The sequence below is a fragment of the Ascaphus truei genome, chromosome 3 (assembly GCF_040206685.1).
Source record: "Ascaphus truei isolate aAscTru1 chromosome 3, aAscTru1.hap1, whole genome shotgun sequence".
Taxonomy (NCBI): Eukaryota; Metazoa; Chordata; class Amphibia; order Anura; family Ascaphidae; genus Ascaphus; species Ascaphus truei.
Window position 1 is genome coordinate 353,018,531 of NC_134485.1, and position 18,052 is coordinate 353,036,582.

Sequence of the window (18,052 nt, forward strand, 5' to 3'; positions counted from 1 at the left end):
TTTCCTGAACAGACAAATTAGCAAGTTGTTGCGAGACAGTGGTCAGTTGGTTGCTGACGAATTGTAAATGTTCCAAGGAAACACCTTGGCCCACCTCAGGGGGGTCTGCATTTATTGGGCTCTGCATAATGTAACGCCTGTATGCCCACAGACCTGGCCAGTCCCCAGTACTGAGATGGGAAGGATTTTACCATGCACCCACAGCAGTGAGGGCGTGCCCGGAGTGTGGTAGTGCGTTGCCGGGCCTGTAGAAAAAGGGTTAAGGTATACTTGCAACGCCTTGGGTTTTAGAGTTCGGATAGTGATGTCCGTGTGCCAGAGTCCAGGGGCAATAGAGAGCAGGATAGTGATATCCGTAGGCCAGAGTCCAGGGGTAACAGAAGACAGCGAAGTCGTATCCGAAAGCAGGGTCCAGGGACAGGAGAGAGCAGGGTTAACCAGTAGAGTTCAAGCCAGGGAGATGCAAAGGTAAACAGGGAACAGGAACAAACACTGGAAGAGACAGGAGAGCCAAGCATAGGACTGCACACACAGGGGTCACAAGAAGCTATGCAGAGCAATGAGGAAATGGACACACAGAGGTTATAAAGGTGGGAACACCAATGGGAGAGAGAGGAGGAGCAGAGGGTAAAGTGAGAGGAAGCAGGGATAGGTGAGAAGGAGAGAGGGAGGAGACAGGTAAATCGGAGAGGGCAATGGCTTGTACAGCATGGGGGGCGGAGCCAGAGGTTTGGGAAAGCCTACAAGAGGAACGTGTGCGCGCGCCCTCTGTAAGGTTAGGGTGCGCGCGCACAGGCTGCGTGAGGAGACGAGCGGAATGCCGGGCTGTGGGGGCGCCCGCCGAGGGAGGAGAGGGAACCGGAGGAGTGACTGCAGGAGGTACTGTGACCGGAGGGGAGATAGAGGGGCGCCGCGAGCACTGAGTGCCGCGGAGGGGATCGGGAGCTTGGGGACATGCGCGCGCCTTGCGGGGGACGCGCGCGGCAATTGGGAGCGTGTCAGGGCATGCCGCAGAGGGACAGATGCGGGAGGAGGAAGGGAGAGGATAACGAGGAGGCAAGGGAGAAAGGTCAGAGGCAGGGGAGACAGCGGTGATGGGGACACATGAAGGGGCAGGAATCCCCTGAACCGTCACAAGATCAGGCAGAGGTACGATTAATACTGCGCACTACCCCCCTCCCCGTCCGGTCCCCACTTTGTCTTTTTTAGATGACTGCACCTCACACAACAACTTCCCAAGAGGAAGAAAAGGTGGGGGAGGGTAGACTTTCTGGGAAATCAGAACATCTGGGCCTATCAGAGCCAGGGAAAGAGGAGAGGGCCCCACAAAATGATACAGAGAACCCAAATAATTAATCTGTCTGGCAAAGTCCTCAGTCCTCACCATATTAAGGTTCTGTGTAAGGGATTGTCCCTTTCTCCGACTAATCACATGTAGGGTTGCCAGGTGGCTTGTCCAAAAATACTGGACACAATGGTGAAAAATGTGGCACGCTCAAAGTCAGTGGGGAGATATGTTATTTATAAATTCTCAGACCATTACGTATTTTTTTCTAAATTTAACTCCACGTATGCACCAATTTGCACTATTCCATATTCTATTTCGTAAAAAAATCTGGGGAGGGGTTTGGGGATTGAGCGCCCTCCCAGCATTTTTTACGAAATAGAATATGAAATAGTACAAATTGGTGCATACGTGGAGTGAAATTTAGAAAAAAATGACATAACGGTCAGATAATGTATAAATAACATACTGTGATGCCGTCACTGCCCTCTAAGGGCTAAAATGGAGCAGTTGTGGGACTTTACAGCTCTCATAGAGTTAATTCTCCTGGAAAGGTCTGTTCAGCTGCTATTTAATGAGCTAATTAGCCTAGCATGTATAGTCAGGAAGTGATACATAGTGATATTAATTAATAACTTATAAAATCATATTAGGCACTATTGGCAGTTACATCAAGGCGTGTATGCATTAATAGACACAGTCTTTGGTGAGCAATTAGGTACAGTATGCTGTGTTGTTGACCCACTTTCTGCTTTACAAATTGAGTGTCATATGGTCAGGATAACCAATTGGACATTAACACCCCTTACAAATAGCAACCCTATTACATCTGTGGTAGGATTAATTTGTTTGATAACTTGTTCCTGTCAGCCTATCTCCAGTAATTGCATACAGTAGGATACACTTATCCATCGTTGTAGGATTATTATATATAAATATCCTATGACCAATATTACATTGATGGATATGTATTCCTAACGGAGTCTTATATTTGCACCCCTTTACCAACCTACTTTTTAATAACACGATACACACAGTTTAATTTTTGGCACTAAGTTTATTATATATATATATGTGTATTATTATTTTAACCATGACATAAATAAATGTTAAGTTTTAAATAGCCTAGGTGTGCACCACCAATGTGCTTCTTGCTGGGGAAAGGCTTTATAACATAAAGCCTTTATCCCCTTCTTTGAAAATACAATTCAAATCAGCACATAGGTAGCACCCGGTATCCACTCTGATACCTCAGGCTAAATTCAAATTTACACAAGTGTTAAATATATTCATCAGTGAGCGATATATTTCATTTTGTTGTTGCACTTGTCATATTACATTCATAGGAATAGGAGTAAAGGTGTGCTACAGCTTATCACCGTTTTGTGAATCTGGGCCTAAGAATGTAACTTGTTGTTGGTTTGTTTCTAAATTGTTGAACATATGGAGGCAATCTGGTAAGAACCGTAGAAGCCACCAAATCAGAAAATCAGATTACAAGTAAATAATAAATTAGGAAAATCATTGTTGTATGTTTTGATCATCTGCCCATAACCATGAATTTGCAGCACTATATAATGATACAGGATGTATGTTATCTTACCCTTGTTAATTGTACTGTATAAAGGTGATAAAGGTTGAAAAACTCAAGGATGCAGAGATGTACTCATGTTTTAGATCCCATTTTACCTTCTTCCTTGCATATGTTAAATATCTCAAGTTTATTTCATTATGTTTTCTTTTTAGCTGTATTCACCGAGGGCAGTTACAAGGAGCCCACCAAACACTAGTGTCCTGGGCGGATTTGATGTTGAATCTGTGACAAAAGAAATAGAACGAGGAAGGAGATTGGTAAGAAATAATTAAAGAATGTTTTTTTTATTTGCTGAAACATTTTATAATTTTTTAACCTCCAGTTTAATGATGCTATAATTGAGGAAAGAATCCAATACAGAGTAGGTTGAAGCAACGCACAGCAAGAAGGGGGTGACAGCAGGTCTGGCAAAAATCTTCTTTATTGTGGAAGCATTAAAAATGTGGAAGGCTGCAACCTTCTACGCGTTTCGTGCAATGAAAGTTGCACTTTATCTTGATAAAGTGCAACTTTCATTGCACGAAACGCGTAGAAGGTTGCAGCCTTCCACATTTTTAATGCTTCCACAATAAAGAAGATTTTTGCCAGACCTGCTGTCACCCCCTTCTTGCTGTGCGTTGCTTCAACCTACTCTGTATTGGATTCTACCCTCTGGCGACAGCACGCAGATTGTGAGTAACCCTGGAGATTTACACATTCAATTGTTAGTACTACTGGGGGCCAGCCCAATGAGGTTAGGGGTGGGTGTTTTCATGCAACTACCCCTGCCTTCAGGGTAACTGGAGCCCTTTTTATAGTTGTACTGTATTCAAGTCCCAGGAGGTTACTTCATTAATGACTTTAACAATCACAAGTAATGGGACTACATACTTGAGCACCATATTACCCTTTTGTATAATTGAGGAAAGCCTACAGTATTTATTGTTCGTTCAAGTGAAACTCTGTGAATTGGACATTAATCTCATGCCACATAACTGTTTGCTTAGAGTTCTTGGTGTTATAGCTGTAGAAGGGGATGTACACAGTAGTTCTTTGCCACTCCACTATGACTCTACCAACCAGATTGGCTGCCAGGTGTCATGAATTTAGAGAGACAGTTCTATAATTGGAGGAATTATCATTATCATAGACAAAAGGCAGGGAGTGGGGGGGACAAAGGGCAGGAAGTGGGGGGGACAAAGGGCAGGGAGGGGGAGACAAAGGGCAGGGAAGGGGGACAAAGGGCAGGGAGGGGGAGACAAAGGGCAGGGAAGGGGGACAAAGGGCAGGGAGGGGGGGACAAAGGGCAGGGAGGGGGGGCAAAGGGCAGGGAAGGGGGACAAAGGGCAGGGAGGGGGACAAAGGGCAGGGGGGGGGGGGCAAAGGGCAGGGAGGGGGACAAAGGGCAGGGAGGGGGGCAAGTGGAAGGGCGGGGGATTGCGAAGGGCAGGTAGGGCAAATGGCAGGGAGGGCAAAGGGCAGGGAGAGATGGGGGGGCAAAGGGCAGGGAGGGGTGGGGGGGCAAAGGGCAGGTAGGGGCGGGGGGCAAAGGGCAGGGAGGGGCGGGGGGGCAAAGGGCAGGAGTGGGGGGGCAAAGGGCAGGGAGGGCAGGGCAAAGGGCAGGGAGGGACGGGGCAAAGGGCAGGGAGGGGCGGGGCAAAGGGCAGGGAGGGGCGGGGCAAAGGGCAGGGAGGGGGGGAGGGGCAAAGGGCAGGGAGGGGGGAGTCAGGGACACGTGAAAGAACCCATTCCCCTGCGTTTCCTCACCTTGCACCCGACTGTGGCTAGTTTGGGGCAAGAACACAACAAGGTACACAAATATAAGTGCAGACGTTTCTGGAACGTGGAATGATTATGTCTTGCCTTGTATAGATGTACTACTCACAAGAATTTAGAGTAAATCAGGCAGCTGGCAAATAGGGTTGCCACCCATGTAGATGGCTAAGATCTGGACCCCCCTTGTTGGAGATACTCCGTCAGCAAGGTGATGTATGCAAAATAGAGAGAGAGCTACATAGTGCGATCAAAAAGGTAAACTTTATATTTTAAAAACGGGTCTGTAAAATACGCACTTACAATGTGCCAGTAAAAATCAAGCATGTATCTCACAAATGGAGAAAGTAGAAGCTCCCCGAACTGCTCACCGCCTCCCTCGGGTGTCTGGCTTTCTTCCACGGATCTGTGTGCCGATTCAGAGCCTCCCTCAAAGCGCCCGTCCAGGATGATGACGTCACGGCTGCAGAGTTGGTCAGCTACGGGTCGCGTCTGAGCCCAAAATTGGTCCACTTTGCCACAGGGAATCATTTGGAAGTTTTTTTTCAAATGATAACAAAAGAATTTGAAATTTTGAGTACAGATTTGAAAGAAAAGGGAAATCATAAAAAAGAAAATCTAACTAAGAATGAAAAAGATGCCCTTAAACAACTAATGGATAATAAGGATTTGGTGGTCAAACAGGCAGACAAAGGGGGGGGGATAGTCCTCATGGATCGAGAAAAATATGAAGAAGAGGCATTGAGATTACTAGGAGACACCAACACATATGAAAAACTGTCAGGCAATCCCATCATTAAATACACAGAAGAACTTAAAATGCTGTTGGATGGGGGAAGGGAGACCGGCATACTGGATGAAAAAGAATACAATTTTTTGTACCAAAATAAAGCCAAGATGCCGGTCTTCTACTTCCTTCCAAAGATCCACAAGAGTGTAGTCAATCCCCCAGGCAGACCAATAATCTCGGGGATTGACTCACTAACTGCCAACCTCTCTTTGTATATAGATACATTCCTACAAAAATATGTGGTCAAACAAAAAGCCTATTTAAAGGACACATTAGAGATACTCAATCTTTTGAGTGGTGTTAAATGGGAAAAACACTTTCTATTGGCAACATGCGATGTTGCTTCACTGTATACAATCATCGAACATACACAGGGTTGCGAATCAGTCAGGCGAGTTTTACATGAAGATGAGAGTTTACCAGCATCACAGGTTGAATTTATCATCGATAGTATAAAATTCATACTAGAGCACAATTATTTCTGGTATTCACACACCTTTTACCTGCAAAAATGTGGGACGGCGATGGGGACGAGATTCGCTCCAAGCTACGCCAATCTGTTTGTTTCAGATTGGGAGATAGATAACATCTGGTCAGGGGTGAGCTTGGTGCGAATCTTGTCCTCTATCGCCGCTACATTGATGATGTGTTTTTCATTTGGAGTGGGGGAGAAGATACACTAATTAAATTTATCAATAAGATGAACGTTAACTCACACAATTTAAAATTTACCAGTGAATGGAGCAAGGATCAAATTAATTTTCTAGATTTAAATATCTATATTGAGAACTAATCTATCAAGACAAAAACATACTTTAAAGATATAGATAAAAACAACTTCATCAAGAGAGATAGTTGCCATTTACCACAATGGATGGACAATGTACCAGCAAGCCAGTTCACCAGAATAAGAAGGAATTGCACAGACAAAGAACAATACATCACACAATCTGAAAAGATTAAAAATAGGTTCTTGGAAAAAGATTACAAAGAGGAAACAATAGAATCAGCTATAAGTAGGGCAGGGGAACTTCAGAGAGGGGATCTACTGGTACCAAAGCAAAAGAACTTAAGTAGAAACAACAAATACGATTTTGCATTCTTGACGGGATATAGTAGAGATGCAGGAAAAATTAAGAACATTATTGCAAAGCACTGGGACATACTTAAAAACGATCCAGTTCTGGGTCCCAATATCCCAGACAGACCAAATGTGATCTTTAAAAAAGCCTCTAATCTCAAAAACAAATTAGCCCCAAGTGCATTAAGGGAAACCAATTCAAAGAACAATAGATGGTTAAACAAAAAAGGTTTCTTTGGCTGTACAAGCTGCAAGGCGTGTGGATTCAGGTCTTCTAACCATACCAACTTTTGCTCTAATGTCACTGGTGAAGTCTTCAATGTTGAAACCTTTATGACCTGCAGGACAGACCATGTAGTGTATCTAATGGAATGTTCCTGCAGGCTACAATATATCGGAAAGACCACCAGACCAGTAAGAACCAGAATTATTGAGCACCTAAGTGGCATTAAGAGAAAATTGACTAACCACAGTATACCAAATCATTTTACTGAATTTCACGGTGGAGAACCAACAGGCCTAATCTTTAAAGCCATCGAACATGTACTACCCCATTGGAGGGGAGGGGATAGGGGGTTAGAACTTCTAAAGAGGGAAACATTTTGGATCCATCGCCTCAAAACATTAGCTCCAAGAGGCCTTAATACCGAGATAGATCTTGCTCCTTTTTTTGAAATAGAGTATGCTTAGAATCATGGTACTAATATGATCCCCTTGTTCCTTTGTCTCTCTGCCTCTGTACCAGCTTTTCCTATTTTATCTTTCAGAAATTACCACAGGAACTGGCAACTGTATACACTATATATATAATCTGTATGTTGTTGTTTTTGAATATTGATCCTGTATCCATTCAGTGTAAATGAAATGTCATTATAGTAGATTGATATAGACTGTTTCACAATCAGCACTTTATAATATTATACTCACATGCATTTTCACATTGAATATAATAGCCTACCTGATTACGCAATCTCAGTGAATGCCCATAAGACTCTGTTTCATGATACATAGAATCTGTACACTATTTATAAAATCAATTTATTGAATTATCTAGAAATAAGAATAGACAACACTTATAGTTTGGACCACATAGACACACCTAAATACAGGTGTATTTTGTTTAGAATGTCATCAGGAAATACTATTCTGCAACTTCTCCTTACAATATAGTTCCCAGATAGATGCTGTGCAGATAATTGCACCCCATTAAAGATCACACATTTATACTAACTCCTAATACTAATATTTTATTAGACTCTTTATTTGCTAATTTGAGCACTATTGTTAAATATCCAATAATTGAAGATCTTCTGTAAAAATAATAGAATCCATAAAGAGCTTTAAGTAGTTTCATACTACATAAATATGATTATTTAAATTCACCCCTCAAACTCTATCCCCTCACACTTTATTCCTTAATTGTTGTCCATTGATGATCGCAGATTGGACTTTAAACAAAGGATATCACTCAGGATTGCACTAGCAGTCAAACACATATGCCATACTAAACAGTAATTGTCTAATGACATTTCATATTGCCCAAGTTGGGTTGTTTTGTAAATATATATGCACTCTTAATGTTATGAGATTAGCATGTCTGCTCTATGTTTCTTCATTGCACTGTCAGTTGCACTTACACATTAATGTATACGAAGCAATTTATTGTATGCCATGAAATTTCCAACTTCACTCCCATAATAATAGTCATAGATCAGGTTGTTTAATTGTTTTATTGTATAATTAACTAGATTAGCTTGTTACATGGGTATATAAGAGTCAACTGTACCCAATCCTATACACTCCTGACGAAGCCGACAACAGCTACAGCAAGCTGGGCGAAACGCGTTGAGTGGACCAATTTTGGGCTCAGACGCGACCCGTAGCTGACCAACTCTGCAGCCGTGACGTCATCATCCTGGACGGGCGCTTTGAGGGAGGCTCTGAATCGGCACACAGATCCGTGGAAGAAAGCCAGACACCCGAGGGAGGCGGTGAGCAGTTTGGGGAGCTTCTACTTTCTCCATTTGTGAGATACATGCTTGATTTTTACTGGCACGTTGTAAGTGCGTATTTTACAGACCCGGTTTTAAAATATAAAGTTTACCTTTTTGATCGCACTATGTAGCTCTCTCTCTATTTTGCATACATCACCTTGCTGACGGAGTATCTCCAACAAGGGGGGTCCAGATCTTAGCCATCTACATGGGTGGCAACCCTATTTGCCAGCTGCCTGATTTACTCTAAATTCTTGTGAGTAGTACATCTATACGAGCCAAGACATAATCATTCCACATTCCAGAAACGTCTGCACTTATATTTGTGTACCTTGTTGTGTTTTTTTCCCCATATGCTCCCCCTGGATGTTTGAGAAAATTGCTTAAATCTTTGGAACCCGTGAAACAGGTCCCACCAGTGAGGTTTGAGCTGGGTGGTTGGAATATTTTCATCACACATCACTTTTTATTATATATTCACTATTCTTATTATTTATAGTTGTTTGCGCCTTATATCACTTATTTCACAATACATAGTTTGGGGCAAGACCACAGCATGTGTAACAAGTCTGCTTGCTGTCCACATTGTCTAGGGTGCAATGGGGAGTAACTGGGCAGGAATTTTGCCAATTTTGTGGGGGTGTGGTACCATCTCATCATAACTTTATATGCGTTCTCCCTTAGGGTCGTACACATGGAGCTTTTGGAAACTGCCATGGTATTTTTGTCCAGTCCTCTAAATCTAAGACCTCCCCTAAGTCCGTCTCCCATTTGGTCATATATCCTAACTTTTCGGTCACGGTCGAGCCAGAACCAGTTACTTCCTTGTACAACTGCGATGTGAGTCACTTTGTGGTCGTCCCTGAGCAACAGAGCTTTTCAAAGTTTGTTAATTGGTTTAGAGGTATCTAAAGAATTCAGCATTGGGGATATTTGTGTTAGATTTAAGGGTGTCGAATGTTTGTATGCCTCTTCTGCCCTCCAGGTCCACTAATCTATTAATGTGTTTAGCTTTCCAAATTGTGACGTCCGCATTGTTCAGTCCAGGAGCAAATAATGGATTCCCCCATAATGGGGTCATTCCTGATGTTTTATGGGTCAATTTGCATTTGAGCCTAGTGGTCTCCCACACCGAGATTGAGTTGGCCATTGAGGAAAGCAGCATTTTGGGGCTTAATCGCACCTTTTTGCATAGCCAGATTAGATGTCCTAGCTCAACCGGGGAGCAAATCTCTTTTTCTAATGCGACCCATCTTTTTGAGTCCGGATTGGTGTGCCATTGCACAATTTGGCATAATTGGGCCGCTTTGTAATAAGCTAACAAGCAAGGTACAGCCAGCCCCCCTGCCCCTGTTTGTTTGCGCATTATCTGCTTACCCACTATCGCTCTCTTCCCTCCCCAGATAAATTTATCTATCTCAGATTGAAGCGAGAGGGCATCCTTCAATCCCAGTGGCACCGGGAGGGTCTGGTATAAATATAGAAGGCGAGGAAGCAGATTCATTTTAATGCAGTGGATTTTCCCTATCCAAGAAATTTTGTAATTGGCTCATCTCCTTATGTCCCCTCTCAGGGCGTGTATAAGTTTGGGGTAATTTGTCTGGTACAGCAGTTTGGTTGTCTTGGTTACATTAATCCCTAGATATTTAATTTGCTTCTGCTGCCAGTTAAAGTTGAAGTTGAGGGTGATCAGCTTCTCCAGATGTTTAGGTAAATTTATATTCATGGCGTCTGATTTAGATTGGTTGATTTTGAATCCGGAGATCCTGTTGAATCTCCCCAGTAAGTCGAAAAAGTTTGGTAGAGAGGTGAGGGGTCTAGATATTGTCAGGAAAACATCATCCGCATACAGTGCCACCTTATGCTACTGGCTTCCGATGACAATACCCGAGATATCTTTGCTGTTTCGTATCTGAGCAGCCAAGGGCTCCATACACAGTGCAAAGAGGAGGGGGGAGAGCGGGCAGCCCTGCCGTGTTCCGCTCTTAATTAGGAAGGGGTCCGAAGCGAATCCCTGATTGGTCACCCTGGCTGACGGTGCCGAATATAGGGAGAAAATAGCTTTAGTCAGTCACGCTCCCAACCCAAATGCTCCAAGCGCGGCTTCCAAATATGGCCAGTCTATCCTGTCGAACGCTTTTTCTGCATCCAGACTGAGCGCCATAACTGGTATTGATCTTGTATTGGCTATTTCTAACAGATCAATGATTCGTCGGGTGTTATCTGCAGCTTGTCGACCCGCTATGAACCCGACTTGATCTGGGTGCACCAGTCTGGGCAGGATGAGACTCAATCTGTTGGCCAATAATTTAGCGTAAATTTTAATGTCTGAATTAATCAGGGATATTGGCCTGTAACTTCTACAGTTCTGTGGGTCTTTACCCTGTTTCTGTATTACTGAGATTGACACCTGGAGCATATGTTGGGGGAAAGGGGTGCTTCCCAACACTTGGTTAAACATCCTGAGGAAAAAAGGGGTCAATTTATTTTTGTATTTTTTGTAGTACAGATTCGAGAATGCATCAGGACCCGGGGCTTTAGAGGGTTTCAGATTTGTAATGACCTTGGATATTTCTTCCGCCGTGAAGTCCTTGCCCATCACCTCTCTATCTACCTCACTCATACATGGCAGATTCAAATTCTGCATGAAATCCTTCAGGACTCTCTCCGTACCAGACGAGCGGATCACCTTCTCCTGTCATATAGTGTCTCGTAATAGTTTTTTAATTCCCCCACTATATTTTTAGGGTTGGCAGAAAGTGTGCCTGATTGTGTGCGTATGGCCTGGATATTGTAGCTCTTAGCTTTGGGATTAAACATCTTGGCTAGTAGGGTATCTGGCTTGTTAGCTTTTTAAAAAAAAATTCTCTTTGACCAAGTCAGCGATTTCTCGGCCTAGGAGGTAAGAAGCAGCTTCAACTTAATCTGCGTGTCCTTAATCTTTTGGAGGGTAACCGGGTCAGGAGACCTCTTATGCTGATCCCATAGATTTTTCAATTCGTTCTGACCGTCTATAATTTTTACATTTCTCTCTCTCTTTCTCTTGGCTGCCAGGATAATGAGGAACCCTCTTAGTGTTGCTTTATGTGCCTCCCAGAGGGTGATTTGGGAACACACGCTTCCCTCATTTTCTCTAAAGAAATGTGTAATTTCTCCTCCTATTTTTTCTTGTACTTCGGGTATTTTGAGTAAGGACTCGTTAAGTTTCCAGTTTGCTCCTGGTCTGTCCAGCCCTATTTGTGCGCACTTTAGTTCTATGGGTGCATGATCTGACCACGCAATATCGTGGATCCCAGTATGGGAGATCTGTGGGACCAGTCTACTAGTGACAAAGAAGTAATCGATTCTGCTGAAGGAGTTATGCGGGTGTGAGTAAAAGGTGTAATTTTTGTCAAAAGGGTGAAACTCCCTCCATACATATACCAACCCCAAGTCCGTTAGCCCATTTTCTAGCGCTTTAGGCCTTGTCGTTGGTGTAAGCCTGGGGGGCCCTGATCTGTCAAGATCTGTGTTCAACACTGTGTTAAAGTCGCCTCCCACTATTAGGGCACCTATGGCATGCTTTTTGATATCTGTGAATGTTGCTGTATAAAACGGTGAGTCGTGACCATTTGGTGCGTATATTGCCACTATCGTGATGGGCTGCTGATTTAATGTCCCTGCCAGCAGGAGGAACCTTCCGTCTCTATCCTTCTTTACTGTATCCACCACTAGTCCCAGTCTATTGTGTATGAGTATTGCAACTCCCCGTTTCTTCTCCTTTGCGGAGGACAGAAACACCTGTTTGAATTGCTTGTCAAAGTATTTCGGGAAGCTGGTGGTGCTAAAATGCGTCTCCTGGATTAAGACTATATCAGCCCCTTTTCTCTTATAATCCGTGAGGGCCACCTTTCTTTTATTGGGGCAGTTTAATCCTTTGGCATTATGGGATATGCCAGTCAACGGCATGGTGTGAGCCGATTCTCACCTATCGTCAGTCGCATTTCCATGAAGAGTGTCGGGATGGCACGGGGGGCCTCCGCCGCCCTGCGATGTCCTGCAGCTCGTCGAGCCTCAGCGGTGTACCACCTAGGCAGAAGGTAGGGTGGGAGGGGGAAGACACAGAAGGAACACATGCTACATAAGGGAAGATACACAGATGGGGAAGAAATCAATGGCCCATGGCCAATGCCCTTCCCTTGCCTTCCGGACATGGGAATCCATTGGAGCTCTCCCCAGGTCTCCTCCCTCCAACCTGGTAGCTCCATTCTCACTCTTCCTAAGGACTTTCTCGAGACCCGGGGTGTAGGCCCCGGTCCGAGTATGTGGGCACATGACAACGACAGACCGCATATCCCGCCGGCGACTGCGTCTGGTATCCTATCTTAAAGCATCCTCTCCTCTATTGACCTTATATCTGCAGATCTGCTATATGTACCTTACAATTTCTATTCCCCATTGTGGAACCAGACCTCACTTGCCATCCTGAGATATTTACAGACATTTATTGGCTAAATCCTGTCTGGTTCCTAACAAGCTATCCAACTCCCGTGTTAATTTAACTGTTAATCAACGCTTAACCAACTCCAAACCGATTCAGGTCATGTATTTCAACCCCATCTGACCTCTATTTTAATTATTAACTTTATTCAACTCTAATTAATGCTATTTAACTCTTCTTATTTGGGCCCTACCTTCTTCAGACCTTAACTCTAACCCTATTAGCTTAGACCAGTGGTTCCCAATCTGGGCGTCGCGGCGCCCTGGTGCGCCGTGGCTTGCCTAGAGGGGCGCCGCGATTATCCTCCCCACCATCCCTCCGATTATCACACCCCACATCTCTCCTTCATGCCGGCCGGCCGGCCCTCAGGGGATTGGCTGCACGTCAGAGGAAGCCGGGGGCGGGGCTTCCGCTTTGTACAGAGCACACGGTGTGTGTGTGTCTGCCTTCCCGCTCCTGGCTCCTCTGTCTGCAGGTGGCTGCGCGGTGTCCCGTCCCCTTATGCCTTGGGTGATAGGAGAAGGTGGGGAGGAGGAGAGGGGGGAGAGTTGTACATTTGCCTGTCCAGTGACTGTGTGCAGGGAGCTGCCTGCACGGATCTCCTGCCTTTCCTCTCCCTCTTCCCCCCCTCCCCCAGTCACTCACATCCATTGCTGCCTCTGCTCTCCAATGTGTGTGTGTGTGTGTATCTGTGTGTGTGTGTGTTTGTGTGTGTGTGTGTGTGTGTATCTGTATGTGTGTATTTGTGTGTGTGTATTTATTTGTCTCTGTGTGTGTGTGTGTATCTGTGTGTGTATTTATTTGTGTGTGTATCTGTGTGTGTGTGTATGTGACTTTGTGCATGTGACTGTGTGCAAGGAGCTGCCTGCATGGATCTCCTGCCTTTCCTCCACCCTCCCTCCCTCCCAGTCACCCATATCCGTCGCTGCCTTTGCTCTCCACTGCTCTCCAAAGTGTGTGTATCTGTGTGTGTGTATTTGTGTGTGTGTGTGTGTATCTGTGTGTGTGTGTGTGTGTGTATGTGACTGTGTGCATGTGACTGTGTGCAGGGAGCTGCCTGCACGGATCTCCTACCTTTCCTCCCCCCTCCCTCCCTAAGAGAGTGTGTCTGAGAGAGTAAGTGAGAGTGTTTCTGAGAGAGTGAGTGTGGCAGGACGGCCTGTAGCCGAGGTCAGGGAACAGTCCACACGTGTAGTTTCAGGATAATGAAAAACGTTCAATGGCTTTATTTCTCCATTACAACATAACATGCGGGTACACTGTCCCTTTAAACAAATAAATCCTGCTCCATGTTGGGAGAAAAACTAACTAATACAGCAGACCTATCTAGCAGGCTGGCTGGCTAAACCATAACCAAACCTTCAGAGTCTTTTAAGCAGTCATGAAACAAATGAAACAAATCTTACTTTGGCTGCAGTAAGTAGTGTGCTGTATCCGTCTGTCTAGCAGCACATCTATCCATGTGCTCTGGTCTGAGAGAGCCAGCTACTGCTAGTAACAACATCCTTTTCTACCTTGCTGGCTCTCAGGTGTCAGATTACATCCTGACTACCTAACTTCCACCTGAGTTAACCCTTATGAGTGCTGGATGAAGCACTCAGACATATGTATCCCAGGCGTAACTGATAGGAGTTGACTTAACTCTGTCACATACCTCCCCTGTTTGTGTGTGGCTAGTGTCCCACACGGCTGAAGCCCGACCCTCCACTCCTTCTCTTGACAAAAAATCAGCATTTCCATGGTCCTTTCCGGGTCTATGCTGAATGTCAAAAGAGAAGGGTTGGAGGGCCATATACCACCTGGTCAACCTTGAGTTTGTTTCCTTCATGGTGTTTAACCACTTCAAGGGCGCATGGTCAGTAACCAGGGTGAAGTGTACTCCGGCGACATAATGTCTCAAGGCCTCAATTGCCCATTTTACCGCGAGGCACTCCTTCTCAATGACGGAATACCTCACTTCCCTTGGGAACAGCTTCTGGCTGATGAACAGTATGGGATGTTCAACACCATCAAATTGCTGGGACAGCACTGCTCCCAGTCCTACCTCTGAGGCATCCGTCTGGATGATGAAGGGCTCTTTAAAATCTGGGCTCCGAAGAGCGGGGCCCTCTGACAGGCACTTTTTAAGCATGTCAAAGGCGTCTTGGCACTCCCAAGACCATTTAACTTGGGTCGGGGCACTCTTTTTTGTCAGATCTGTTAGGGGTGCAGAAATTTCTGAAAAATTGGGGATAAACCGCCTGTAATACCCTGCTAACCCCAAAAGGGCACGGACCTGTGTCTTTGTCTGTGGGGTGGGGATTTCCTTTATGGCGGCCACCTTGCTAGCTAGTGGCCTTACTATCCCTCCCCCAATGGCATAGCCCAAGTACTTTGTAGTGGATTTACCCAGGGCACATTTTTTTGGATTTGCAGTGAGCCCTGCTTCTCTTAAGGACGTTAGGACTGCCCTTAACCTTTTTATATGCGACTGCCAGTGTCTGCTATAGATGACAATGTCTTCCAAGTAGGCCGCGGCATATGCCCTATGGGGTCGTAGTACCTTGTCCATTAACCTTTGGAACGTGGCTGGAGCCCCATGTAACCCAAATGGCATAGTGACGAATTGGTATAAACCGAGAGGGGTGGCGAAGGCAGTTTTGCATTTGGATTCTTCCGCTAGAGGTATCTGCCAATATCCTTTCGTGAGATCTAGGGTGGAGATATACTCTGCTTTACCAAGCGAGTCAAGCAATTCATCCACCCTAGGCATGGGGTATGCATCAAATCTGGATACAGCATTTACCTTTCGCAGATCGACGCAAAACCTCACCTTCCCATCTGGTTTAGGGACCAACACGATAGAGCTATACCATTCGCTGTGGGACTCCTCGATCACGCCCAATTCCAACATGTCTATTATCTCCATCTCTACCAGGTCTTTTCGGCCCTCTAGTAGGTCTGACCTTTGTTCCGTTGTTAACTGCCCTCCTATGGGAACTGATGGTCATTGTACGTACTACCCTTTGGAAGCTGTGGACCCAAATCCGTCTCTCCTTCCCGAGGGTGAATGAACAGCGATCTAATCATTTTCCAGGGTTTTAGGAGGTTCACGTGGTAGATTTGGTTACCCTTCCTGGACCCTGGTTGAGAGATCTCATAGTTCACCTCCCCGGTGCGGTGGAGAACTTGGAAAGGACCCTGCCACTTCGCAAGGAGTTTACTCTCTGATGTCGGTAGTAGTAGCATCACTTGGTCCTCAGGTTGGAAGACCCTCAAGCGAGCATTTTGGTTGTACTGCCTCTCTTGACGTTCTTGGGCAGATTTGAGGTTTTCCTTAGCAAACCGACCTATCATGTCTAGGCGGTTTCTAAGGTCTATGACATACTGAAGGGTATTCTTGGAGGGGGAAGGCTCCTCCTCCCAGGATTCCTTCAGTAGGTCGAGAATACCCCGAGGTTGGCGTCCATATAGGAGCTCAAACGGGGAGAAGCCTGTGGATGATTGGGGAACTTCTCGTACCGCAAACAGGAAAGGGAGAAGTTCATCCCAAGCTCGCTTTCCAGTGTCCACAAATTTCCTAAGCATGGTTTTTAAAGTACGGTTAAACCTCTCTACCAATCCATCAGTCTGAGGATGGTAGACCGAGGTCTGGACGGATTTTACCTCCAATAACTTCAGGACATCCTGCAATAACTTTGCCATGAAATTTGTTCCCTGGTCAGGTAACATTACTTGGGGAAGTCCTACCCTAGAAAACAGTTCTAACAGCCTGTGAGCAACCTATTTAGCAGTGGCTGATCTCAGAGGGAAGGCCTCAGGATATCTGGTGGGATAATCTACAACAACGAGTATAAATTTATGTCCCTTCGCAGAGGGTTCTAAAGGTCCGACCAGATCTACCCCAATTCTCTCGGCTACCAAGGGCAGAGGAACCAAGGGAGCCACCTTCTGTCCTTTTTGGCTAGTTAACTGGCATTCAGGACATGTCTCACATAGTTTCATGATGTCACCATGTATGCCTGGCCAGTAAAACTGGGACAAGATGCGGTCCGTGGTCTTATCTCTGCCCAAATGACCACCCCATGGGAGAGTATGGGCTAGGGTGAACACTGTTTTAATTAACCCTTTAGGGACTAGCATCTGTCGAATGACCTCCCCTGTTTGTGTAACCTTATTCACACGATATAGGATGTCATTCAACAGTTCAAAATGTGGGAACACTTTTACACCTTGTTCATCCATTATCTTGTTGTTGACCTGTACCACCTTCTCATATTGTCTAGCCAGAGCTGGGTCCTCCCTCTGCCTCTGACGGAAGTCAGGAAGATCCAGGTGTGGCAACATTCCCGTATCTATCTGTTCCCCACCCTGGTCATCCCCGGCCATGACCTGCAGTCCTTTGGGCTGACTAATGTTACCAAGAGTCCCAGCCTTTCTTAACCAGTCCTCTTTTTCCGCATCTCTGTTTACGTGTCTTTGGGACATGATGTCTACGGGGAAAAATCTCTGGGGAAAAAGGGAACAAGTCTCCGGGCTTCTCCGGTACCAGAGAAGTAGGCTCCGTAGGAGTAGGAGCCAACAATGTTTCGAGGTAGGGCCAGTCTCGGCCAAGTAGAACAGGAGCAGGTAGCCAGGGAGCAACTCCCACTAGTAGGCTAGCCTCTTGATCCTGGATACGCAGTAGAACGTTCGCTGTCGGGTATCTCTTTGTATCCCCATGGATACACTTGATATTCCAAGGAGAGTCATAAGATAGTCTATTGCTTGGAATTAGGCCCTCTAGGATCAGGGTTTTTCCAGAGCTCGAGTCCAGCATGGCGTTTACTTTTGTCTCCTCCAGAGATGCTGGGACTAACCACGGATTGTGGTCCCCTCGGAAACAAGCTGTGGCAGTGGTTCTGCCATATGAACAGTCCATCTCATCATCTCCTGAGTCCGCAACCTCGGTCGTCAGCGGAAGCTCTCAACGGGGCTCGGTGTTTGGACCTCTCCGCTGTTGGATGGGATCCTCCCTTCTGGTTGGTGGGGGTACCCTCTCCACCGGATGGGTGCCAGGAGTCCAGGTTCTCGGGGAATACTGTGGGTGGCGGCCTC

At 45.6% G+C, this 18,052-nt stretch overlaps 1 protein-coding gene across 3 annotated transcripts in view; it reads left to right on the forward strand.

Annotated features, from left to right (window-relative positions):
- The window catches only part of PHF11 (PHD finger protein 11), a 175,048-nt gene that overhangs the window by 16,728 nt on the left and 140,268 nt on the right, over positions 1–18,052 (forward strand). For all 3 annotated transcript variants that reach the window (XM_075591937.1, XM_075591938.1, XM_075591939.1), the window contains exon 2: positions 3,032–3,136. In XM_075591937.1, the coding sequence (XP_075448052.1) occupies positions 3,032–3,136 (105 nt within the window). The remainder of the gene's footprint in view (positions 1–3,031; positions 3,137–18,052) is intronic.